This window comes from Syngnathoides biaculeatus, chromosome 16 (assembly GCF_019802595.1).
Source record: "Syngnathoides biaculeatus isolate LvHL_M chromosome 16, ASM1980259v1, whole genome shotgun sequence".
Taxonomy (NCBI): domain Eukaryota; kingdom Metazoa; phylum Chordata; class Actinopteri; order Syngnathiformes; family Syngnathidae; genus Syngnathoides; species Syngnathoides biaculeatus.
The window spans coordinates 13679968-13707447 of record NC_084655.1 but is presented as its reverse complement, the minus strand read 5'-3'; the positions used below and the strand labels follow the sequence as shown (position 1 = coordinate 13707447).

Sequence of the window (27480 nt, the reverse complement as noted above, 5' to 3'; positions counted from 1 at the left end):
CATTATTGTGGGAGTAAGATTGAGCCAAACAAACAAACATACTGTCCAAATTGACACCTTAAATCCTGATGTGGCTTGCATTTCCACCAGGTTAGGAAGACAGGCTGGTGATTGGCAGGTGAATTAATATTGTGATGTACAGGAACAAGAACTTGGAACAGATTAGGCCAGGGGTCGGGAACCTATGGCTTGCGAGCCATACCTGGCCCTTTTGATGGTTGCATATAGCTCATAGAGCCCTCATAACAATATGCTGTACATGTGATTCTGTCGTGCAGGCAAAGCAAATGACGCAGAGACAGTTTGTCCTAGTGGGGTTGCCGTAATTATGGAAACTCTTTTGACAAAGGTTCTCAAAGAAAAAAAATATGAGGAGTGCCGAAGTTTTCAACAAGAATGGGCAGCCTTTGTGGAGAGAGAGGATTCTGCTGTGTTTAAATTCACAGATGGGGAGTATGCCAAAGCTTTCGTACTGCCACACAACTTTGCATAAAGACAAGATAATCAAACGAACAAAAGACATGCCTTTTTCGACAAGAACTGTTCACCATTGTACCAGCATGATGGCAAATCAAATTGAATCCCGTTCACGATTAATGGATGGAAATCCCAACGCCTGCGTGAAGATTAATCTGATAATGTATGAAACAGACTATCAAGCCATCAGCAAAACCAGGCAGCACCTGAAGTCGCATTAATGGTAAGAAGTAATTTTGTCATCAATGGTTAGCAACATCCTGTTATTTAAAAGAATTCAGAGACTTTATTGTACTCTTAAAGTGTTGGTTCTACATAAATTCGCAAATACCTTATTTTGTTTTTTAAATATTGCATGGTTCGTTTTAAAATATTTGGCATTTATGGCTCTCTCAGTCGAAAAGATTCCTGACCCCTGCATTAGGTTATTTACAGTAAATGTAAAAAGCGACTTCCAAAAAAATTCACCTTACGAAATTACTTTTGCAACTAATTAATTTTGTAAGTAGAGGTACCACTGTACCATGCCTCTGGGGGGCACTCAAGACATGTCATCAAACCAATCAAATCTACTTTGTGAGTAATATAACTTTCCACCAATATCACAGGATCATTCTCATGTCTTTAATCTACTGTCAGTAAATCATTTATCCTATTCTTGTCAAACAATTTGATGTCACAATAAACATTCGGCTATTGAGGAAGTACTAAAAGTGTGAAGAGGAACCCAAATCTTAAAGAACTCAGATTATCTGTATTTTGAGATGGAAACCAAATCACCTTTTGTGCTTGCATAAAGCTGATAATCAGCTGTTTATGTTAGAGTTTTAATACTCATATAATAGATTTTAAAAATGATTAATTTGAATTACCTAATTCACAACCACGTTTTGTTGAAACAACCAAATATGCTTTGACTTTATGACTTGACTTACTTGTGCAGTGCACTCGGTGGCAGCTTGCTGGTCTTTTCCATCTGGCCATAGCAAGAGGTCCTAGCTTCAGGGATGTCACCATACTCATCCAACATGGCTGCCGCTGCTGACGTTATGATCCCCAAACCATCACGCACGCGTGCTTCCAATGGATAATCCCAGTCATCATAGGAGACCGAAATCATTCCTGATGGGAACTCTTCAGGTGTTATTTCCGGGTTCCCAGTAGTCAGAGACGGTACAATCCAGATGTAACCGAAGCCTGTGAGGCCCAGAGACCGAGCCTCCTCCAGGATGTAGACAGCCTCATCCTTGGAGCAGTAGAGCACAACCACCGGTGACTGGACTTTTTTCAGCATGATCTGGGACCGGCTATCTTCCTCCACTGCATCCAAGACGATGATATTCTGCAGATCCCAGCCAACAAAACTGGAAAGGATGGCAGCATAGAAATATTAATTCTGTGAATTTTTTTAACTTTTCATTATTTTCATTTAAAACGACTCTGGTGCTGTCTGCTGGCAAGGATGGTGAGCATTACCCATTATCCTCAAATGAGTCTCTGACATGGTTTAAGATTGACATCGATGGGGTTTATCGATGGAATGCAAATGGCAATAAACGCCGGCTTGCAAAATGGGTGGCTTTAATATGGCTGACAAGTGTGATGTAATTTTGTCATTTTATATTTATATAGCCACTCAACTGTTGAATGGGAGCACATTATTTCCAGATTTTAGTGAGTCTAATTTGCTGCAATCCACTATATATATATATATATGATGTAACAGCAGAGGAGCTAATGAAGTTTGCATTCATTGTCAACAGTGATTATCATTGCAGCAGGTTCAACTCCAATGAACCGGATCAAATAATTAGCATAAAATAAAAAAATACCCGCTCTTTCAGATGAGATTTCCTATTTGTGGGGCTAACAATCCAACGCTTGGTGAATTGTGCTTCACATTGATAGGAATACAACAAAAGAGATGACTTGCAATGAATGCTTAAAAATGTCAAAACCTTGAATGCTTAAAACGCTTAAAAAACACAATAGACTAACTGGAATAGTTTGAAAAGGGACCATTTTAATTAATAGCCAACCTAAATTACCTTGCAAACCTGATAAAAGGAAATCACTGATTATAAAAAAAAAAAAAAATCAAAAAGCACCTCATCATTGGTGCATGTAAAGATAAGTAAAAAAAAAAAAAAAAAAAAGATTTCCTGAATGATGATGATCAGGATGTTCCAGACCCCACAAATTTGAGAAAGTAAAAGACACACCGCTGCACAAATGTATGGTCTATACCACAGTTCCTGATATAACCTTTGGATACAACTAGCAAGGTTGTGATTACTTTGCTCCTCAAAAAAAAAAAAAAAAAAAAAAATCTTGCTCAAAACAGAACAGCATACCAGATCAGATAAAATCCCTTTTATAATCTGTCTCTCTAGAAAGTTATCTGAAGTGAGAGGTAACAAGTGCTCATTAAACATCACACTAGATAAGCGCGATATGATCATTTATCTCTCTCATCTAATGCCTGCCTGATTTAAAAAAAAAAATAATCCACAGTGATAATATTCAGGAGATCTTATTACACAAAGGGGAATTGCATCAGTGATAGATGGAAAAGGGTGTTATTGGTGTAGTTAAAATATATATTGTGTAACAAATTGGGGGCGAACTGTGGAATTAAAGGGCTGTATTTTAACCTAGAGCTAAAAAAAAAAAAAAGAGCATAGCTACACACCATTATAGTACGTCAACATTTATTTATTTATTTATTTATTTTAGGTTGCGCATTTACAGTATTAATCCATTCAGAATTTTCAGTTGAGTAATTTGGTGACAAAGTGTACAGAAATGTGTTATTATATGATAGCCAAGAGCATTTTACATTCAAATTGGCCTACATTTCAAAACAAAGTAAATCATTACGGTTGTCCCAAGCGTTATATATGCACAAATATCTGTAGTGACAGATAATATAGTAGAAGTTTTACTTCCGCAATCTCTCCAAATGTGGAGATTGAGCATTTATAATGATGAAAATTCTTTTTGTAATTCTATACTATCTTATATTTTCTCTCTTTTCAATATATTCATAATTTCAGTCAAATTCATGTATCATGTATCTTCATAAAAAGCCTCCCCCAACCCAACATTCTCCAGTATCTAGGCTGCATTTCATCTCAGCTCCCGAGAGTACTATAACATCTGCCAGCTCAGCCTTGACTCACTGAGCTGGCTGGCCCATTTTGTTTTCACTTGAGATGATCGAGGTCTTTTGCTATTAAAGTTGTCTGTCCATGACCAAACCCCAGTGAGCAGGTCCAACAGCAACACGGGAAATCGACAGTTAATTAAGGTTACTCATTGAAGTTATTCCACCTTTAATTAATTCTGTTTTATTATTCAAATATTAACGTTAACAACCCCGAAGGAATAAATATGTATATTTGAATGCTAAATTATATTGGATGTACACTCTAAGCAAGCGGTTCAACTTTTGAGCAAATAACTCAACAATGCTGCATATTATAGACTCAACCAAGTATTATGGCTATTGACAACAAACAAAATATTAGACCCATGCATTTTTTGTAGTGCTTGTCCTCAGGTAACTGGAAGCAGGATACACCACAGGTTGGCAGTCACAAACACTCACACCATCCATCTTCTTTGCCGCTTATCCTCACGAGGGCCCCAGGGAGTGCTGGAGCCTATCCCAGCTGTCAAGAGGCAGGAGGTGTGGCACACCATGAACTGGTTGCCAGCAAATCGCAGGGCACATGGAGACAAACAGCCACACTCACGATCGCACCGAGGGGCCATTTAGAGTGTCCAATTAATGTTGCATGTTTTGGGATGTGGGAGGAAACCAGAGTGCCCAGAAGAAACCTACGCAGCCACGGGGAGAACATACAAACTCCACACAGGCAGGTCCGGGATTGAACCCGGGACCTCAGAACTGTGAGGCCAACGCTTTACCAGATGATCCACCATGCCGCCTATTCACACCAAAGGATAGTTTTATTTTGTTTGTTCAGCTATCTAATGTAGATGGAAATGTTATCTCCCCTGAGAAACCCCACAGGAGCAAAGGGAGAACATTCAAACTGCACACAGAGGTTTTCCAATGGAGTTTCAAACTTAAACTGAGAGGCTGATAGTATGCTTAACGCCTCACCATGATGTGCCAAATGTTTATTTTGATGTTATTACACTACCCAAAAATGACACAGTACATATACTGTACCACAGATAGACAAAACAAACCACATAGTTTGGGTGAACAAATATTTAGTAATCTACAGACTACCAACCCTCACTATAAGTTCAAAATTGCTGAACCATTTATTTGACTTCCAGCTGAACATAATGGTCTGCTGCGCTAAGCATTTGACTACAGCATCAGTCAAAATGACCTAGAGGTGCGGAAGATGGCAAAGCTACAGGAATACTAAACCAAACTGTCATCCACATTAATTTCAAGAGTGCCGCTTAAATCCTTGTGGGCTGCTGTGTTTGAAACCAATATGAGGAGAAGTGATGAAACATCCAAGGCCAAACATTGAGTGCAGTAAGTCTCCAAGACAGTAAACAACCTCATGGACCGCAGGGATATCTGCCGTCATGATGGATGAGATTATAAGAATGGTGAAAAAAATAATATAAAGATGATAATGATATAACATGAAGATGATCATAACATCCTTTAGTAAGTTTTTGGAAGATGTAATTTGGTAACTAAAAGATTTTGTGGTATGTGTGCTGTTAAGGAGTCGGCACAGTGGATCAGCTGGTAAAGCGTTGGCCTCACAGTTCTGAGGACCCGGGTTTGATCTCAGCCCCTCCTGTGTACAATTTGCATCTTTTTCCCATGCCTGCATGGGTTTTCTCTGGGCACTCCGGTTTCCTCCCACGTCCCAAAAACATGCAATGTTAATTGGACACTCTAAATTGCCCCAAGGTGTGATTGTGACAGTGACTGTTGTCTGTCTCCATGTGCTCTGCGATTGGCTGGCAACCAGTTCAGGGTGTACCCTGCCTCATGCCTGTTGACAGCTGGGATAGGCTCCAGCACTCCCTGCAACCCTTGTAGGATAAGTGGCAAAAAAAAAATGGATGGATAGACGTGTTATAAAGCTGTTAACAGCTGTTCATTTCGTTTTTGAGAACAGTGGAACTTGCTGCACAAGGATGATCTAGCGGTTATGACAGACGTCAATGCATCGTTCTGACATTTCTATGTACATAAAGCTCTATTATGCTGTCGGCACCAAGCCAGCATCAAAGATGTGATGCCGCTTTCCTACGGCAGTTGTCTAATTTTCTGAACCTCCATGCGGTTATTACCCGGGTTGCATATGCATTACGCAAATGCAATGCAGATGAGCCAATGTTTATGCTGATGAGGTGGAACAGTTGAATTTTGGTATGAAATGTCATCTGTGTAAAAACATGCTTGGGCTCATTCTTTGGAAGTGTAAATACCAAATACCTTTCTTTTTTGGGGGTCCATTGTGACTTTCATTGAATTGTTACACATTCTCATCTAAAGGACTCAATTCAATTCTGTGAAACAGACATCTAACGGGGTTTCATGCCAATGTACCTGTTGTTGAAAGCGTGGGAATTTTGATAAATGCCAACTTGGGCAAGCACAGTACCAGCAGTAGAATCTCCCAAAGTCAACACTGTATGGTTGGTAAATATTATATCAAATTTAACGGTTTATCGATCACAGTGCAATGTAAAAACATCTAACTTCGACATAATTAGAGCTCAGACTCGCCGCCTAAATTCTAATTCACTATTCATATTGAAAGTAATGAATAACTACTGGAGCACAATTGAATCACAACTCTTTACACTTTTCTGTAATTAAATTTCATTGTTCAACAAATTAAAAATCCAATTAGATTTTTTGACAACTAGTTTGGGTGGGGTGCATATTTGGTCACAAAGCCAGAAAAGACATGAATCATTTTGATTGGCGCATTTTAGTAACCAGTCTTCCCTCTGGAAAAATCTGTCGCCAAGGTGGTTCTTTTTGGTTTAAAATGTGTGTGAGAATGTCAGTCTAAATGTATGCAGACTGGAATATGTCAAGGTTTTGCTGCATGCAAGCTGTGTGGCAAATCACCAACTTACGACAGAGGGCATCAAACACTTTTAATCACTGTTAGAATAAAGTACTTTAATTGACTTGAATTGGGTGGCATGGTGGAGCAGCTGTAAAGCGTTGGCCTCACAGTTCTGAGATTTCAGGTTCAATGCCAGACTCGCCTGTGTGGAACTTGCATGGTCTCTCTGTGCTTGCATGGTTTTTCTCCGGGCACCCTGGTTTCCTCCCACATCCCAAAAACATGCAACATTTATTGGATACTCTAAATTGCCCCTCAGTGTGATTGTGAGTGCGACTGTTTTTCTCTATATGCCCTCCGTTTGGCTGGCAACCAGTTCAAGGTGTACCCTGTATCCTGCCTGTTGACAGCTGGGATAGGCTCCAGTACTCCCTGCAACTCTTGTGAGGATAAGCGGCTAATAAAATGGATGTAAAGTTATGGATGACATGTATCCCTACTGCATTTTGCAGCGAGCTGTACTATCCATCTATGTGCACATTATGTGAAAATTATGTGTCAAATAATGTTAAGACATCAAGAAGAAACATACCTATTGTCTACAGTCGTTTTTAGAATGTTGATGAACTCCTGGTAACCGGGGAACTTTGATGTAACAATAGAGAAGATGTGCCAGTCGTACTCTTCCATGATGTTCAGCATCAGCAGAGCCTCCTGCTGGATGGACGCGCCAAACTGGAAGAATGTGGACTTCACATCCTGAAAATAGGCAGAAAAGACAGCAACGGGAAGATTTTGTTAGACGCTTGATTCAATATGCCAACATTTCATCAACTGTATTTTACAAATATCATTCAAGGAGGAATGTGATAATAGTTTTTAAAACCAATGAATTTGCGTATGCACAAATGCACACACATAAAGACCAGAAAGTGTGTGGAGGACAATATACTACAGTATATGGGTGAGGGGGATCTGAAAACTTCACGTGAGCCCAAATTGGAATGATGCAGTCCATGGCAGGCTGTGCAACTCTTTCCGGGCGCGTTCACGAGGAATGAGGGTTACATTCACGCTGACTCGCTAAAACGCGCTCCATTAAATTAGACTCTGTATTGTTTCCTCATTTAATTTATTCAAACATTTGATTGGACGGCACTGACAAGCTCGACTGCATGTGAACAAATTAACTCAAGTGATGTCGCCACCAAATGACTAATTTGCGTGAGGGCTATTACAGTAGGTGAAATGAGACAAAAATAATGAGCGACGAACAGGTGGGAATGCATAACATTGTTACCCGATCTTTAGTTGTTAAATGAGTGAATTAGTGACTGTGTGCATGTGTGTGTCAGGGGGGTGGAGGGTTAGGGTGAAACATTATTGGGGGGGGATGAGTTAGAGAGTCTTTGGCGTGTCTATTTATTTGCATTGAACATTGGACCACCGCATAATGCCATATAATTTCTGACTTTACAAATAGACATACAGTACAGTAGCATGGAGTGTAGTAGTGGTAGATTGCAATTTTCAGCATGTGAAAAAATTCTTAGTTACATGCATGACTACGCAATTGCCGCCATCGTGCAACGACTGTATGCCCTCTAAACTGGGTTCTATGTAGTTCCTGTTAGCGTTACGTGTGCATCTTTTGATCCTCCTATATCAAGACTCGTGGTTTTTTTTTCCTCTGACCCTATGTGTGTGTGTGTGTGTGTGTGCGCTTGTATGCTCTAATAAAATTGAAACTCAAGTAACGATGGTGCATGGTGGGATAGCAAGGAGGTCATGCTGTAAGACTTGTCACTTCCTATCTTCATCACAGCGGTAGTCAACACCCTCACACTTTGCAGCAATGTAGAGCTAACTGTGACGAGCAAGGCTAACCATAAGATTAAGTAATACTGGATCTACATCATATTGTATTAATATATGAATATTTTTGACCTGCTCATGTAGCTAAATAGGCTTAGAAATACTTAATCTAATGATGCAATAAGTGCAATGAATTGAAACTGTTATTATCCTTGCTGTTGTCATTATTTTTTTAAAAGCTCATGTTGAATGGTATGTCAGGGTCTGTCTTTCTGTTCATTATAATGCTAAAATCTGCCAATGGTTACAGACATTTTTTTCTATGAAAGAGTTTATTTTCATACTATTACTGTGTGAAAAGCAACACTAACTTGCCAAGTACCAGAGGTGTCCTTGAACAAGGCACCATGTATGCAGCATAAATAAAAAAAATAAATATATAAAACAAAGTGAAATGACAATTTTCTGATGAAGAGCAAATTATATTCTGTATAAACTACATTTATCTACATATGTGTGTGTGTGTATATATGTACACTTACACACAGTATTTTCACATTATTGTTTTGTTATTTTGTTGAAATTGCAGGCATAAGATATAAATAGTAGTTCTCATATCCTCTGTGGCTGATAGCATCAAGCATAGTCTGGTGAGGCACACCTATAAATTTGCGCGTGCACGCACACACACAAGCATGAGTGTTTGCAGATTTGTACGTAACACTCTGCTAAAGACCAAGAACCCTGTATTTACTTGTCATATAATGTAAAAGGATATATTACACTGTATGGTTGCACTAGTGGCATAAACAGCGTGTCACATGCATGCCCGGGAGTGTCCACTGGAGGAAAGGCTCAGTGATGTGCCCCCCCCCCAAAAAAAAAAAAAAGAATCCTCTGTGCCATGTTGCTAAATATAACCAGACAAGGATGGAAATAGCAGCAGCAAAATAAATAAATAAAATCGAAAAATAGAGATGGAAATTTCTGTGAGGTGGGCAGGGGAAGCTAAATTGCCCAAAGGACAATGCTCACTGTCACCACAGCCAAAGAAAACAGAATAACGTTTTAATGACGACAATGCATCAGAAGTGATTATTTCCCATATTCATTATGGGTATTTTGTATTCGCAGGTAGGGTTACCAGATAATGTGCATCAGCAAATATTAAAAAAAAAAAACATTCCTGTGAAGTTAACTGAAGGTTCTACACTGCCCAGAGGTGTGAATGTCAGTTATGCACTGATTGTCTGCTGATCTGTGACCCTGTACAGGGTAGAAGTGGTAGAAATAGAATAATGGCTATATTAACAGATATTTTACTTCCTGTATATGACCGAGCTGCCACATAAAGGCTAGATAGTTCATGTGGTAAACTAAATAGATTATACAGTAATACATTTGCAGTGACTGACTACCCGGGAAAGAATAAAAATAATTTCTTGCATAAACATGGGGCGTATTTCGTCTGCATATTGTATTAAAACCCTAGATAACGTTTGACCACACGCACATCACATTAATGCAATCCTAAATGTTAAATCTATTGAGAAGAACAAACATCCGAGCGGCCTTCAAGTATAACACAAACTTTACACACATGCAAATGCAATTTTATGTATGATATCACATGCAAGGCTTTTTGGCAGTGAATTTTCATGGCGAAAACATGGAGAGGAAGAGACTTACTCCAAGTATCCCTGTCACATAGGAGGCAGTATTCTCGTATATTGTGGTTTGTGGGTATATGTGTTTGTGTGCGTTATCGCTGTGGTTTCTCTGTCAGGACTTTTTAACAAGCAGCCAATCCCCCCACGGGGAAACTCTGACAAAATAACATCATCCTTCTCTCTCTCCCTCCCTGCCTCTATCTTTGTCTCTGCATTTGTCTTGCGCTACCACTCGAATAAGTCCAATATTTTCCTCCAGTCACTTCCTTTAGTTTTGTTAATTTACCATCAAAAAGGTCGGGTTTTTTTTTTGGTCATTCTTATATTTCACTTTCTGATCTACACCATGCACTCCCATCCACTCCAAACTGATACGAGTCAGGCCAATACTTTGTTGCACTCTTCTGGGAAAAACGGTTACACCCTTTCAGAAGTTACCACGATGAGCATTCAGTAGATGATTTTTACAGTAAATCTAAAGTTCATATCACCAAAGAAACAGCTTTTTTTTTTGTTTTGTCATACAATCTGTCCATGTACACTTGTTACTTGAAGTTACATATTGACTACCAAATTTTTAGTCTTGTGGCAATGAGGCACTGTGGGCCGCATTTTCCTATTCCCGTGTAAAATCTTTTTTAAGTGCCTGAATTTAAAGGTCAAGTGTAATCCCTATAAACATTCTAAAATAGATATTGAAATGATAAATACATATAACATTATTCACTTCAATGTCCATACAAAAAGATAAATATGAGCAGAGAGTGCGTCATCCATGTGCAAATTTGCAGAAGTGTCATTCAACATCCAAGTGGTCGCCATATTGGCTGCATCTACTGTCCGTGATGTCACCCCAGATATTCACCATTGAAAAGACGATGTGGCCCCTACTATGGGACACGCCCCTTCAGACATGGAAGCTCTTTTTGAAGAAGAGAACATCTCGCAATCAAGTCAAGTGCCTGGGGCAATATTACCCTATGGTTTACCTGTAGATGTTATTTGGATCACTTCTAACTCACGACAGACTCCCAGACAGTATGTATGATCCAGCCCAGCCCAAGCTGTGCCCGTCCGCTAGGCACGACGTGGAAGCCTTTGCTGGTGAGCCTGACGCGGAAGCCGTCTGACGCACACATTGACACATTTAGCACCCCTGTGATACGTACGCGGATCTTTTGTTATGTTATGAGAAACGGATTACGTGGTCACCACCATTTTTTTAGTAGATGTATACACACCTACCTGTCATTTGGAACCCATGAAGCTCTCGTCCTTTCCACCCATGCAATCCATTTTTCATGACCAACCGGGTCTCTTGGAAACTTATTAAGGGTAAAGCCATCCTCCCGAGTGTTCAAGCAATATCCAGCAATGCAACGAGCCGGCATTTTGGTTAACACGAAGGAACAATGGTAAAACTAAAAAACAAACGAGTCCGCTTGAGTGCGCTACTCTCGCCAACGTCACTTCCTGCTTCTTGTCAAAAACAAATCCCTCAAGAGGATTTTCATGGCGGGAGTTACAAAAAGCCATATACGTCAAAATCATGTTTTGTGTTGAAAAAAAAAAAACGGATGGACCATTCCGGCTGCCGTTTTTTCATTAATAACAGACTAAAAATCATCCATTTCATGACACTTGACCTTTAAGCACTGTTCATATATATAGTACTTTTTCTTCCATCCAGACGTGTGCCAACCACACTCTTGATCAGCAGTCTCAACTTTTTGGCGCCATGGACTTGTTTCTCTGATGTTTGGATACAACGGCATATAAATACAAAAACAAATTATTAAATATTCAACAAATTATTTGAGATCATTGTCACTTCTTTGTTGGTCGTATTCTAAATTATGCATGCACTCAGTGTATCCCGCTGCCATATACGCATATCTGTTGACGATCAATATTGTACACTCATGCTTAAGAAGTATCTGCACCATTTGCACAATTGACACTCTACCAGATTATCAATTCGACATCTCAAACTGTTCTAAATTGCTAGAGGACTCTGTATCATAGGTACAATTGCCCCCCACCCTCCAAAAAAAAATATCAGCATAATCACAGTCGCAGTAACTGTTCATTGACTCTCCTTTATACTGTGTCTTATAATTGTATGTCTCCTAAGTATTTTCGTCATATGGTTGTCTGTTGCCGTATTAGAAGGGCTCCAAATACAGCAGAATTTGCCTTTTGTTTTTTTGAGATACGTGTTAAATAATTATGACTCTGATTTTAATACATGTAGTGATAGCCGGAGCCTTGCGTAAATTTGTCTTGAACGAGGCGCTCCCATCTTGCTTTAATCTTTGTTTGTTTCAAAAAAATCTCGTCCTCTAATGCCATTTGGGAACATGTTTAAAGCACATTCGGCAGTTGAAGGTTAAGATTGTAAACAAATTGTGGGAAAAAATAAGTCCACTCGCGCTGATATAATCCAACAATAAATATCAAAGCGAGAGCACTGCAATCATAGACTCACAGCTCCCCTTTGATCAACTCAATAAAATCTGTTTTGTTCAATCTCTTTCTGCAGCCACACGCTTTGCCCGTGGATCCTGCTCTTCAGTAGATTATTTAAATTCGATTGTAGATCTTTAACTTTACAGTCAGGCATGGGGGTGATTGGAATAGCTGGAGAGCTGAGCCTTAATGTCAACTGTCAATTGTCATGTCAACGTTGGCAAGGCCTAAATCAAGAGTCTGCAGTAAACTACATAAAAAGAAAAAAAAAAGCTGCGTTATTGGCAATTTAATTACCTTTGATAGCTTTGTGGAAGTCTATTTTACAATATCATTAGTACACGTGTAACTGCATCCAATGTGCAGCACGATATTTAACCACCACAAGGGCATATAACAGACTCCAGCCTCCGACAAATGTTGTAGAAAAAGTGCTTAAATGGATGGGAAAATGGGTGTCAGGCCAGATTTGACATGTTAACTTCATATTTTACATTTGCTCCAACCAGATTGCAAATTTGCCATGAAGTTGAATAAATGACTGACTTAAGTCAACAGAACTGCAACTGTGCCCCTTTTCCCTCTTACGCTCTATATTTTATGTTTGTACAGTATGTTTATAATTATATGACCTTTGTGCTTTTTGTAAGAAGATGTATGTTCGTAACATAACCAGGAACCACTCAGATTACTAACAACTGAATGGACAGACAAATGAAAGCGTGATTTTGCATGTTTCCTCAAACTCAGCGGAGATCAACAAAGGGCAAGAACGTTTAGCAAAGAAGTTACAATGTGATTAAAGCAGTTATAAGATGCAGTTTAGACGGACGACCCATAAAATTCTCCATCAATCCTGGGTTCCTCCAGCATTGCAGAATCATACCTGTCAGGTTCAGTGTTGACGCCAAAATGCCAACAAGTGTGAATATGAAAACGAATGGTCGTTTGGCTATATGTGCCCTGTGATTTGTTGACGACCTATCCAGGTTGTTCTCCTCTCGACCCAGTCATCTGGGATATGCTCCAGCATACCCGCAATCTGAATGAGGATCATTGACCTCACGACGACAGCTTCAAATGAGAGGCTCGGCATCTCAGAATGTGACTGGTTATTTTACATGGTGCCTTTTGATGAAGTGGATACGAGTTTAAAGGCTACCCTGCTTCTTGTCCTAACCCCTCTGAGATAAGATCCACTTTTTCTTTGACTCTGAACAGGATAGGATGTAGAAAATGGATGGATGGATGGATGGATGACTAGTTATCATTCCGTGGTGATCATTATGAAGGTTGTCAAGTTGCCAGCAGCAGCACATCGTAATTATTCTCTTCATCTTAGCTGTCCTAGCGTTTCCTAATCTCATCCTCCAGCATCGCCTCCTTTTGCTTGCTGCTTCTTTCTTTGGTGTCTTTTTTGAAGGTTTCTTGTCCTACTTTCCTTTTTGCTTTGTACCCAATTATCAATTCCTAGCTCCTGACTGTCATTCTTTATGGAAGTACTCCTCCTACTTAATCCTTTGGTACACATTTAAAATAATACATGAATAAAACAAATGACTTAAAATAGAAAAGGTAAAATCATAATCAAATACAAAACTGGATAGTATGAAAATCTGCATGCAATGGACACCTCCCCATTTTTTTTAAACATTTATAATAAACTCTACATGTACAGCAAACTGTGACCCCAAAAATGTAACATCATTTCAAAGATTATTCCAGTATTCAGACTAAAGTGACCTTTTGTGGGAATAAAAGTATGAATGCTTGTTTTTCTTTTTGTCTAAATGTGCCTCGTGATTGGCTGGTCTGCCGATCAGGGAGGCAGACAGGGAGTCTCCCTCGCCCAAAGCTAGCATATCTGTGACGCAAATGAGGATAAGCAGTATAAAATACAGTTGAATGGATGAATGGATAGATGGAATGGTTTACAGATGTTTCAATTTTTAAAAATGCACCAAAAGTGTAGGGAGGCTGGCATGTAGTATGTCACTGTTTCACAACCTGCATGATTACCAATTTTACTTCCATTTTAATGATTTTGTGTGTACATGGTTTACCGGCATGGTGGATAACTGGAGAGCCCCCTCCCTCCCAATTCGGAGCACCAGGTTTCAATCCAGCCTAACATGTGTGGAGGTTGCATGTTCTCCCCATCCCTACATGAGTTTTCTCCAGGTACTCCGGTTTCCTCCCACATCTCAAAAACATGCATGGTATCTTAAATGAGGATCCTAAATTAATCTTGTTGGTGCAAATGTGACTGCGAATGTTTGTTTGTTTATGTGTGTCCTGGGATTGGCCGCCGACCAGTTCAGGACGTACCTTTCCTCTTGCCCAGAGTCAGTTGGGATAGGCTTGAACACGACCGTGACCGTAGTGGAGATAAGCGGTACGGAAAATGGTTTGGCTTCAGTGATAGGTCCATACTGCACTTTCATTTTGAAATACATTTATTGCCTGCCCATCAGACTTCTCCTGGAACCATCTGTAAAGCTACTGCTCACGGTTAAGCGATCAGCTTGGTGGCCAATGCTCACTACTCCTCCACTAAAATGTGCGATTAGATAAATTTTCACATGTTGAAACATGAATTGGCAGGAGTTTGGAGTACGAATTGATGAGGTCTCCAAATGTCAATGCGGTGGTAATTATGAATACTAAATATTGAATGGTGAAATGACAAGCGATGTGGCAATGAGATATGGTCCTTTATACTGTATCTGGTAAGACATACTCTACAATACATGATGAAATCTCCCATCTTTGTCCCCCACAGCCTCCACTTTGACCTACAACCATGTGGAGTGGAATCAATAATGCATAATTTGCTGATAGCAGAGATGCATCAGTCAGTTGTTATGGCGATCACTAACTATGCTGACACTATCAGGAATTCGTCTGTGTGGCCAGTGACAGACGCACACCGACGCAACGAGACCTACTTTCCAGGGGACACAAACATAGGTGGGTGGTGGTGGTGGGGGTGGGTGGTGTGCTGAGGGTGGTTGGGGGGGTGGGAGAGCTCCAAATGGAATGGATGAAACATGTGGCAAGAAGATTGATGTGGAGAACAACAAAGTGATGTCAGCGAGTGAGAGGATGGGGTAACATAGAAGAAGAAGAAAGAGCACAAGAGGGCAGATTTATTGGTTGTGTTACAGACTAGATGGAACAGGTATTGTTCAGCATGGATGGAACTCATTATTTGTTTTTTAATAAGAAAGATTTGACAATAGAGGTCACCAGCAAGTACATTTGGTTCATCGTCACATTTATTGATGTATCTTTTACAAAAATAATAATGCTCAATTTTGACTGACACCGAGATTAAGAAAAGAACCATTGAAAGTGAGCTGCTTTTTTCCCCCTATAGATCCATGCAGTCCAACAAGCACAGCCTTTTCCTTACAGTGACAAAGTCCACGGTAGGAACCATATCCTCATCCCTATTTCCTGTTTCCCATTTGATTGGATGCCAGTGCGGTCTGAAGAAGCTGGTTTCATTGGCAACGTTGAAGAACAGCACTGGGTTATATTGGATGGGGCTGTCTGACCGTGTTTCAGTACACCTATGCCATTTCCCGGTCCAGACGCCCTGCCCCCCTGCCCACCCGGCCTCCCAAAATTTTAATCCATCACATACAACCATTTCTGAAGTGTGTGTGTGTGTTTGTGTGTGTGTTACCGTGAACCCTTATGTGTGGTGTGTCAAATGAAATAGATTTCGTTGTAGTTTTTTTCTACTTTACTTTGGCTGCAATAGAACAGAATAGGTCATGTATTTTTTGTGAGTATATTAGCTTTCTGTTCAGTTAAATGGCCCCACATTTCTCAAAGTAAGAAGTTGTGTGTAAATTGAGAGAGAGAAATATTTCAGCATTCATAATTTTCTAACATTTTAGCTTGGTGGTGTGCTGTGAAATCTCTCATCTAAAATGGATGCCTTGGCTCAGTCAAGGCGGTGAAGCATGGTTTAGATGTTTATCTCCTTGAGTAGTGTAGATGGAAGGCATTTTACCAAGAGGTGAAATCTGATCAGATCTGCTTTTTAAACTGTTTGCAATGCTGTGATTGGTTCTCACTTATTGATCTCACAGGTGACTAAACTCTAGCCCTGAGAAGACATGCGTCCTGCATTTTGGTATTCAGATAAAGAAAGGAAGCCTTGGGAATGAAGCCCATAGAATGAATGCAGCTATGACAAGGACATACGTAATTGTAGGGAGCATAGTGAAAGTGCAAACGGTAACAGAGTCGAAAAGCAACTGTGACGGAAAACAAAAATGAGTCAGCGATGACGCTGGTTGGAGGCAAACAAACATCTTGGAGTATCGGGGTCGTCCTCATGCAGCCTTGCTGGAGGACTGAGGACAGTAATATTATCTGACTTGAGTCGTGAGTGGACACAAGCATCTGTGGCTCTTTGCTCTTTCAACAGAGAGGGAGCGACTCAACTGGGTCAAATAGACATTTGTCCAGCCAGGTTTAATTAAGAGTCTCTTTGGTGGGGCCATGGACCATAATGTTTGTGCAATGGAGCTGATAAAACAAAACAAGTCACCTCAATTTTTCTTCTGACAGTGAAGAAATGCCTTGAACACACAGAATGGTACAGATGACAGAGTAAATATGTAATGTATTTTGCACACCATAAATCACACTTATTTTATGTTAGCTAGCTGGTCACGTAATGATTTCCAAGTGACTGATGACAACAAGAACCTGTTCCTCTTGCTTAACAAAGAGAGACGCAAGATCTTACAATTACCAAACTTGATTAATATACACTATTTGTAGTCCCATAAAATACAACAGCAGAACATTCATAAATGAGTTGCAATGTACAAAATAAAACTGATACATGATTGAGACTAATATAATCTAAAACCAGATTTTAATTATTTTATATGAGAGCATTTGCATTTATCATATGTGTTGGGGAAAATGATGATGTCTGCACCCTCGGTTCATATAGATGGATTCCTCAATTGTGAATTATTTAGTCCAAAATATATGTAAGTGGATCATCTTTATCCTAAAATAATGTTTTGGTTAGGAACTAGCTTCAATAAAATGTGATCAGAGTTAAGTCATATTCATAAAAGGCGACGGCGACAAATTAAACACATTTAACATTTTTTGAGAAAGGTTTTGCCCAAATATCAACTTAAATGTTATCATTTGTGCTAGATTTAACAGCTGGGAAATTGGAGCTGACCCGCTTTAAAGCTCCTCTGTAGTTTCAAATAATCTTGAAAGAGAAAGAAAGCTGGGGCAAAGAATATAGCGCACTCATCTATTTACAAATAAAGAAACAATTTGCATCACCTAATGATGACAACGGCACTGACCCATCCTAAACACACACACGCACGCACGCACAGTTGTGGTCGTGCTTGACAGGGTTTGTTAGTTTTCTCATTTGATTTGGTTTATTTTAGTACTGCAAAACCCAAATCCACATTCATACTTTATCCTCCTTCCATTGTCTCTCTCGTCTCTATTCCCACCTCTTCCCATTCCTCTGCTGCTCTACTTTTATTGCTATTTGAACCCTTCCCGCTTGTTCTCTCTGGAAGTCTTTGTTAATATGATCAGTACAATCGACTTATTTGGGAACATTTCTCCTCTCTGCTGCAATTTTAATGAACATGCATACATACTCAACATGCATGTATACTGTCGGCACATGCGTGTTGGATCTGGGAAAACCAAAGCGGGAGAGACAATGAAAGGGAACAGTGGTGTGAAAAAGCCTTTAATTTGCAAATCAAAGACATTATGAGTCACATATTTGTGTGTGCCTCAGCCAAGGGGGAAGGCTCTTATTTTCTACTCTCCACTTTTAATTTTGTGCGTGTGTCTGTTTTCGTGCATGGGTGTCTGCATCATGTATCTTGTTCTGAAGATGAATAATTGTTCTGCTTATAGTGTGCACAGCTTTGATTGCATCCCTTGTAAAAGGCTCACTTGAGAGCATTTCTGCAGACCAAAAATTAAGTGAGCATGTAAAAGATATATTGTTTAAATGGATTGGATTTATATAGCACTTTATCTAATCTATCACAGTGCCCAAAGAGTTTTTACGTTACGGTAACTAGTTACGCAAATGTTGGTTCTGTCCATACTTACGATGTGAGGTGGAAGACAAGTGTGACTCCCATGTTGATTCAGAAACAATGTCATCATTGGCTGCCCAGTGGAACATTCTTTCATTAGTTTTTATATTCAAAGGGGGCATTGCTATATTTAGAAACGTTTTTTTAATACTGTCTCTCTTACTTATAAATATGAAACAATAAAGGCAAACAAACAATCTGCAAAAACAGTACTCTGAGGGTGACACTAAGGTCATAAAATACCTAAAATGCAAATACTTACAGTATTACTAGCAAACAGCCCCTCTGAATTTTGTATTTTGCTTTGCAAGTACTTGAAACCCAAAGAGTCATGTTTATATTTCTCATCACAACACACAAAACTGTTGTTTGTATGACTAGAGCATTTGTGAGAGCTGTAAAAAAAAAAAAAAAAAAAAAAAAGGGGTGGTGGGGGTAAAACAGGTGAAATGGAAAAAAAAGAGCTTACATTTCCCTTCTGAAATATTGTGACTATAGAACAGAGAAGCATAAAGGGGGAAAAAAACATAAAATGGTGCACATTTTTGCAAATTATGAAATATTTCAATTTTCCCATTACCGCACACAGACTCACAGAGTGCAGCATCTATTCTCCTTCAATGTCCACAGGCTGAAAACACCACGCACGCGATAATGCCCCAGCATGCAATGAGAAATTATTCTCACACGCTAGAGAGGAGCTGCCTAAAACAAAACATTGTCATGCAGTTTTCACATAATAAATTATATTCAACTAATTATTCACCAAATAAAATAGGGTAGGGATGTGTAGAGAAACAAGACTTTTTTTTCTTTCCATCTGGGAGATAGAATTGAGGTATGAACTCGATGGAACATCACTGGGATACGTCGTTATGATGAATTCTCGAAAGACAGTCAGAAGCTCCCCTTTAAGCGCTTTGGGCATTATGAAAAAACTCCAGGATCTAGTGTGTTTTCTGTATTGATTGGGACTTCCAAAGTTTATCTAGATTTGAAAAGACAGATGAAACAAAAATGTTGGGGGGATATGAGATACTGACACCTATCACCTATGGTTTCAAAGTCGTAATCAACACTATTTAGAGAGAGAATTCTAATTGTGCTACAATATATGTAAAATTGACAAGTGTGCACTGTGGTGAACTGAAAACCATCATGCTTCGGGTTTTACACATTTTCATGGACCTCATGAAGATGCAGCGACATTTTAATGGCTGGAAAATAGAGAAGTTCGTCATAGTGTGTCACTTTTCGTATCAATTTCCTGCAGAGATTCTGCTGACACTGGCAACAAAAGCAGGTCAAAATGGATAACACTGAATTGTTTTAGGAGCTGGATTAGAATATTGTACATTGGTTTTGAATTTAATTGGTAATTTCAAAAGGTAGTATGTGTCATGATCCTGCCGCTCCAGCCTGGGCTGGGCGGGTGTCCGCGGTTGCGCTGATTGGAAGGTGCACACCTGCGCCTCATGCAACCTGATTATGCTATGGATTTATATGACCGCGATGACAACTGGCCGGGCCAGTTCGTATGATCTTCATGTCCCATTCGTGTGCTCCGGTATCCCTGATTGAACCTGTGTGTACCGACCTCTGTCCGTTCTCCGACCAACCTTGTAAGCCTGACTCCTTCGATACTTCTGCCTGCTTTGATTGTTCTCCCGTGTGCCGACTCCTGCTTGCCCGATGTCCCAACTACCGCTGCTGCGCCGGACTGCCTGTTCGATCCCCTACCTCTGCATACAATAAACGTGTCTCTTCTTGAACTACCTTGCGTCTTCCGAGTTCCTGCATTTGGGTCCTACTCTCGTTTCTGATGGGACGTGACAGTATGTTTTATTTATAACAAATTATGTGGGAAGTCCAGTTTTTGTCTGTGTCATACTGAGAGGTGTGATAACGACATCAAACTAACTCGGGAGTTTACTTTTCAATAAAAATAACACTGGACATCTTGCAGCAGAACATGGTGCATAAGTGGTGGAAAACCAAACTGGCAAACCTGACATGAGTGATCAGTGGAGTGTAAAACACTGATTGCGCAGCCAAAATTGTTCACGTTCATGTTTGTCAGACCCAGTTTGTCCCATTGCTTGTTTTATTGCTTGTTCTCGCTCTTCCTGTATCGCTTCTCCCGCATTTGCCCCCTCCTCCGTTTCGCACGCTCACACTGCAGTACAGTCTTTATCCTATTACAGCCTCCTTGCTTCTGTGGAGCACTTTTGCTTGTCGACACAATGAAAACTGGCAGGATACATTACTTGGCTCACTCCGCTCTGGATCTACCTCCCACCCTTCCTTCCCCTCTCTTCACTCTTGAATCTTTTTATCCTTTTGCCTTTCTGTAGTTTTCCCATCCATGGCAAGTTTTCTTGTACTTTCACTTGTTATTTTTGCTCTGTTAAATGCATCAGTCTGTTACTCACTGATCCAACATCTGTTTGCCAAAACCACTTGTAAGAACAATGCTTTGCCAAGCTTCTGTTCCTTGGCACCACAGAGTGAGTTGGGAACTCAAAAGCTTCTCATGCCATATCAGAAAAACACTCTCAGGACAGATTAGCTAAACTGACCCCTACAGCCCATTCTGGGTTAATCCCAAAGTCTCCAACCAATAGGTAAAAAGAATATAAAATTAGTTGGAATGTATGAAGAGGAGAGAGTTATGGGAAAGAGTAGTAGAGGCTAGACTCAGGTCAGAAGTAAGTATATGTGAGCAACAGTATGGTTTCATGCTGAGAAAGAGTACCACAGATGCATTATTTGCCTTGAGGATGCTTGTGGAAAAGGACAGAGAGAGACAAGCCTATGACAGAGTACCAAGAGAGGAACTGTGGTACTGCATGCGCAAATCTGGTGTGGCGGAGAAATATGTTACAATAGTACAGGACCATGTATGAGGACAGCAGAACAGCGGTGAGATGTGCCGTAGGTGTGACAGAAGAATTTAAGGTGGAGTTGGGACTGCATTAGGGATCCACTCTGAGCCCCTTCCTGTTAGTGGTAGTAATGGATAGGCTGACAGATGAGGTTAGACTGGATTCCCCTTGGACCATGATGTTAGCAGATGATATTGTGATCTGCAGTGAAAGCAGGGAGCAGGTGGAGGAACAATTAGTGTGCCGTAGGTGTGACAGAAGAATTTAAGGTGGAGGTGGGACTGCATCAGGGATCCACTCTGAGCCCCTTCCTGTTAGCGGTAGTAATGGATAGGCTGACAGATGAGGTTAGACTGGATTCCCCTTGGACCATGATGTTAGCAGATGATATTGTGATCTGCAGTGAAAGCAGGGAGCAGGTGGAGGAACAATTAGAAAGATGGAGGCACGCACTGGAAAGGAGAGGAATGAAGATTAGCCAAAGTAAAACAGAGTATATGTGCATGAATGAGAGGGGTGGTGGAGGAAGAGTGAAGCTCCAGGGAGAAGAGATAGCAAGGGTGGACGACTTCAAATACATGGGGTCAACAATACAGAGCAATGGAGAGTGTGGTAAGGAAGTGAAGAAATTGGTCCAAGCGAAGTGGAGCAGCTGGCGGAAGGTGTTTGGTGTTCTATGTGACAGAAGAGCCTCCGCTAGAATGAACAGCAACGGAATGAAAGTCTATAATAACAGTGGTGAGGCCGGCCATGTTGTACGGACTAGAGACGGTGGCGCTGAAGAAACAACAGGAAGCAGAACTGGAGGTAGCAGAAATGAAGATGCTGAGGTCCTCGCTCGGAGTGAGCAGGTTGGATCGGATTAGAAATGAGCTCATTAGAGGGACAGCCAAAGTTGGATGTTTTGGAGACAAGTTTGGAGAGAGCAGACTTCAATGGTTTGGACATGTCCAGAGGCGAGAGAGAAGGGTGCTGAGGATGGATCTGCCAGGCAAAAGAGAGAGAGGAGGCCCAAAGAAAAGGTTGATGGCTGTTGTGAGGGAGGACATGAAGACTATGGGTGTTAGAGAGGAAGAAGCACAAGATAGGCTTAGATGGAAAAAGATGACACACTGTGGCGACCCCTAGTCGGGACAAGCCGAAAGGAAAAGAGGAATTAGTATGAAGAGGACATTCTCATGTTGATCAGCAGAAAGGGTGGGGCCCCTTATTCGCAAGCTGTCTCTTCAGTCATACCATAATTTTGTCCAAGTGGTTTGATACAGTAAGAGCTGCAAATTGGGTAACAGCAGTAATGACTGGCTTGTGGATAAACAGTACATCTAATCAGTGCATCATAACCCATTCTGCTCAATTGTTGTAAGACGAGTGACGAGTGAAAAAACAGCCAATGATGACACATCTAAACTCTCCTCAAACAAGAGCCAAAACCATTGCATGGAGGACTCCATTAATGCTGCATTTTACATCTCTGCTGGAGAGTTTAAGTTCCAAAAACTGTACGACCGAAAACATATGTTTGAGAATTCTTGTAGTATTAGCAGTGAGGCCTGCATTCATCAGAAAAAAACATTTATGAATATGATGCCAAGGAAAATAGTTTATTTATATAGCACATTTTCATACACAAGGTAACTCAATGTGCTTTGCATAATTAAAGGCATTTAAAACAAAGAAAAAGCACCAATGAACATGAAGACAAACAGTGGACTTTGTGTCTGTAGTGAATGCCAACTGAGTTATATTCACTGTGTGCCTCTCACTTGTTCTCCTGTCAGCTTGGCAAAGAGTCAGAGAAGCCCCCGCAGATGGGAAGGACTCTGAATAAAGCAGAGGTTTTATTTGACGAGCCCTTCATAGGGACATGATGACTGTCTGGAATGTACCCAGAGAGTAAGCTGATCTCCTTATCTGTCCATTCTGTATCCTATTACAGTATCACCTTCCATCACACTCACCATTCAAAGGTTTAGAACAGCTTTTATACTAAGCTGCACATTCACTTTTTGTCCTTTCTCCTCCCTGCCATCCCTCTCCTCACGCCCTCAATGATCACTACATACACTCCCCACCCGAGCTTTTATAGCACCTCTCACACAGGTCTTGAATATATGCCATAGATAAACCTGTGCTTTTCAACAACTGCAATCATTTGTATTGTTTTCTGTATATTGAGCTGTAAAAACAAAAAACAAAAACAAAGAAACTCACTATTAAGCTTGACAAAGGTAACAAGAAATCCAGCTAAGCCTCACAGATCACCACAGATAACCGAACAATCTCATTTTAAAATTATATGCCTGCAATGCCCCCAACCTTCTTCATATCTAACATCCATCCATCCATCAATCCATCATCTGAGTACCTTATTCTCACACGGGTCGAAGGATTGCTGGAGTCTGTCACAGCTATCTTTGGCCAGGAGGCTGGGTACACCCTGAATTGGTTGCCAGCCAATCGGAGGGCACATAGAGACAAACAACCAGTCGCATTCACACTCACATCTTTGGGAAATTTAGAGTCTCCAGTTCATCCATGCGTTTGGGACATGGAGGAGGAAACCGGAGCACTTGGAGAACACCGACACAGCCAAGGAGAAAACACACAACCTCCACACAGGCACGGCTGGTATTTGAACCCAGATCCTCAGCACTGCGAGGCTGATGCCCAAACCAGTCGTCCACCGTGCTGCTCATACTGTAGCCAACATTTGGATTTAAAATGAAATGGTTGAAAAAAATCTCTGGATACCTTCAACCATGTGCCACCCACTCAGGTTTTGTCAAATCATTTATGTAGAAAACTAATAGCAATGAGATTGCAGCACTTGCAAATAGTCCTTTAGAGTGTACCCGAAGAAAACTCATACAGGGACGGGGAGTGGTTTGAAGAAATAAATGTAGATTGCAGCGTATCAGTCTAGAATATTTACAAAAACAAAACAAAGTTGTTGTGGGTTTTTTTTTTGTCCTCTTGGGCTGTTAGGTCAAGCAGAAAAGAAGATCTGTAACCCTTTTTTTTTTTTTTTCCAAAAAGCAGTCTTACTGTGTCACAGTGACATATTTAACCTGCCTGTTATTTGCAATATGCTTTTTTTTATTAAAAATGCCAGTTTCAAAGGGGAGTGACAAAAATGGAGAGAAAATAACAAAATATAGGAAGAGGACAATAAAAGACAGATATTAACTAAGAAATATGAGAAAAGTAAATCATTCAATGCCTAGTACAATGACAGATTTCAGTGATGTATGGGGTGGTAGTTCTTCATCCTGCAAAAGAAGGACAGGTCTGAACAGGAGGGAAAGCATGCAAGACAGAGGTAGTGGACCCGGCTGTACAGTGGCGGGAGTGGCTACATAAATTCTAAACATCTGCAAGTGAGTGCAAATGAGGGGATACCCAGGATATTCGAATAAGTAAGTTATTTATCCAAATGAGTGAGAAGGCCCACACCAAGTGAATAAATCCCAGAGTATCTGCAGACATATGCAAGTAATTGACACCGTCTCCCCTGCATAAACTGTTACCTGTAATTACTCGGCCTGCACTGCAGGGGCTGAGGACGCCACAGTAGCCACCCGAGAGGTGGGGTCAGGTGAAGGAGCCCACCCGAAAGCACCCTGATGAACGGGGCACCAACCACACTCTGGGGCCCGGGGTGGTCCACCGGCCCAACCGAGATGCCACACTTGATGTTTTAACACCGTAATGTCACTTCATCTGAACCGACAAGGTTGACAGACATTAATCCTTGGATAGTGTTTATTGTGCCTATTCTGCCTTAATGATTAATTTGGTAGCTCTGGGTCTGAATTCAGAAACTACAAAACATCAAGCCAAACAAACAATAGATATCGCAAAGAATAAATTGGGAGTAGGAGAGCGTGACAGGAGGAGTTGCCAGTGTCCACAATGCAAGCCAAGAATCAATGTGAGATTATCAGATCACTGTAGAACAATCCCACTGGTACAACCAGGTGCAAAAAAAAACAACAACACACAAACACACAACAGCTGCATATGAATCAGTGTCGTGTTAGTGTTTGTGCACGTGCATGATAGAGCCAGATTGACACCATTATGTCTTCTCTCCCTCCCGCCTCTCCATAAGCCAATGCATCCTAATTACTCTGCTATTAAGCAGCTTTGGATCAGTAGAGCTATGACTATAATTGTTGAGATGTGAGTGTTTGAGTGTGATGAGGGCGTGGATTGGGTGGGATTCGATAGAGTGGGAGAGAGAGCAAAGGTGAGAATTTCATCATCTCACCAATATCCCCACTGGTTCACCTTTCTTTGCTCCCTTTCCATCCCCTTCATCTCTGCTCTTTATCAGAAGCTATAACAGATGCAACCGAGCTTGAACTTTTAATAACAAGAAAACAATTACTTCATTCTCCGCAATAGTACAAAGATGATTTGTTTGCTCAAGATGACAGTGGTTCGGGATCACTCCATTCATTCATTATCTGAATTACTTATCCTCACAAGGGTCATTGGAATGCTGGAAACTATCTCGGCTACTTTCGGGCACGAGGCGAGGTACACCCTGAACTTGCTGCCAGCCAATCGCAGAGCACATAGAAACAATCAATCACACCTTTGGGCAATTTAGTGCCTCTAATCAATGCATGTTTTTGGGAGGTGGGAGGAAACTAGAGTGTCCAGGAAAAAAAAAAAAACCCACACAAGCATGGGGAGAACATGTAAAATCCACACAGGCGTGGCTGGGATTTGAAACCCAGTCCTCAGAATTGTGAGACAGACATTCTACAGTAACCAGGCAGTCACCATGTAGCAGGGATACTTCAGTAAGAAAAAATAATAATAATCCTGTTGCTGGAAAGTTTTACATTGTTTTGTTTGCATCAAATTACTGCCCTTTTCTTTGTAACATTATTAGTTTGAGACAGTACAGTATTTTCTGCAGTAAATGAGAAGATTGAGAGAATTATTGTGTCTTCATTATAGATAAACGAGCCCCTAATTGGGAGGCAATGTCAGGTGAATGGTTTAGTAAAGTAGCTCCAATGTATAAACTGTACGATACCTTTACTTCTCTTACCCTGGATATCCGATCTTCCCTCAAATCTATTGTGTTCCTTTTTCTAACTGTTTCTAAATGCCCAATATACTATGTCTCCCTCAGTTAACAGTAGTCTTGTCAGTCTCCCAGAGTGTGTTTGTCCTTGTGTGCGTGCATGTGTGTTGGCCAGTTAGGCTCAGTGGCAATCAATAAGTATTTGGGCAATGGCTCAACATAATAATAGAGATTCACCCAGGCTGGATACGGTGTGTGTGTGTGTGTGTGTGTGTGTGTGTGTGTATGTGTGTGTGTGTGTGCATGTTTGTCTTTACTGCATTGTGGGGACTGACATCTGACAGATGTTTCGTAGCTCATCATCATCATATCAGAAGGTTGTGTCCGTGTGTGTACGCGTGTGCTTAAACAGTGTATCTTTTGTTTGAACCCACCCACTTTTCAATTGAGCAAAAGTAATGAAACGGGTCTGATGAGTAGCTCAGGTGTTGCCTTTTAGATGGATTGTGAAAACATTAGATAATGCTTGTTTTTTTGCTTTGAGTTTCACCTCTCAAAACAGAATTTGATGTTACGTGAACATGAAGACCAGAACACCATCTATGGGAGAAAAGCAAACAATTTTGAAGTTAAGAGAAGAAGGAAAATCCATCATCCATTTTCTGAGCTGCTTTTCCTCACAAGGGTTGGAGGAGAGCTGGAGCATAACCTAGCTATCTTCAGAGCTATTGCAACATTGGGTAAAGCCAAAACAACAATTTGAAATGTCCTGAAAAATATAGAAACTCCTGGTGTACTGAGCAACAGATATTAAACAGGTCAGCCAAGAGTATAAACAGAATTTGATGACAGAAACATTGTGAGCACTATGAAGAAGTACCCAAAGACAATGGTCAGTGATCTCACGGCCAACCTCCACCTTGCAGGGGTGAAGGTTTTACAAGATGGCCATACCAGAAGAGCCCA

At 40.6% G+C, this 27480-nt stretch overlaps 1 protein-coding gene across 3 annotated transcripts in view; it reads right to left on the bottom strand.

Annotated features, from left to right (window-relative positions):
* grin2aa (glutamate receptor, ionotropic, N-methyl D-aspartate 2A, a) overlaps positions 1 to 27480 on the bottom strand; it is a 137214-nt gene that overhangs the window by 42427 nt on the left and 67307 nt on the right. For all 3 annotated transcript variants that reach the window (XR_009798806.1, XM_061846141.1, XM_061846140.1), the window contains 2 exons: positions 7102 to 7268; positions 1413 to 1841 (listed from right to left, as the gene is read on the bottom strand). Coding sequence is in view for 2 of the 3 variants with exons in the window: in XM_061846141.1 (XP_061702125.1) it covers positions 1413 to 1841; positions 7102 to 7268 (596 nt within the window). In the remaining variant the exon portion in view is untranslated. The remainder of the gene's footprint in view (positions 1 to 1412; positions 1842 to 7101; positions 7269 to 27480) is intronic.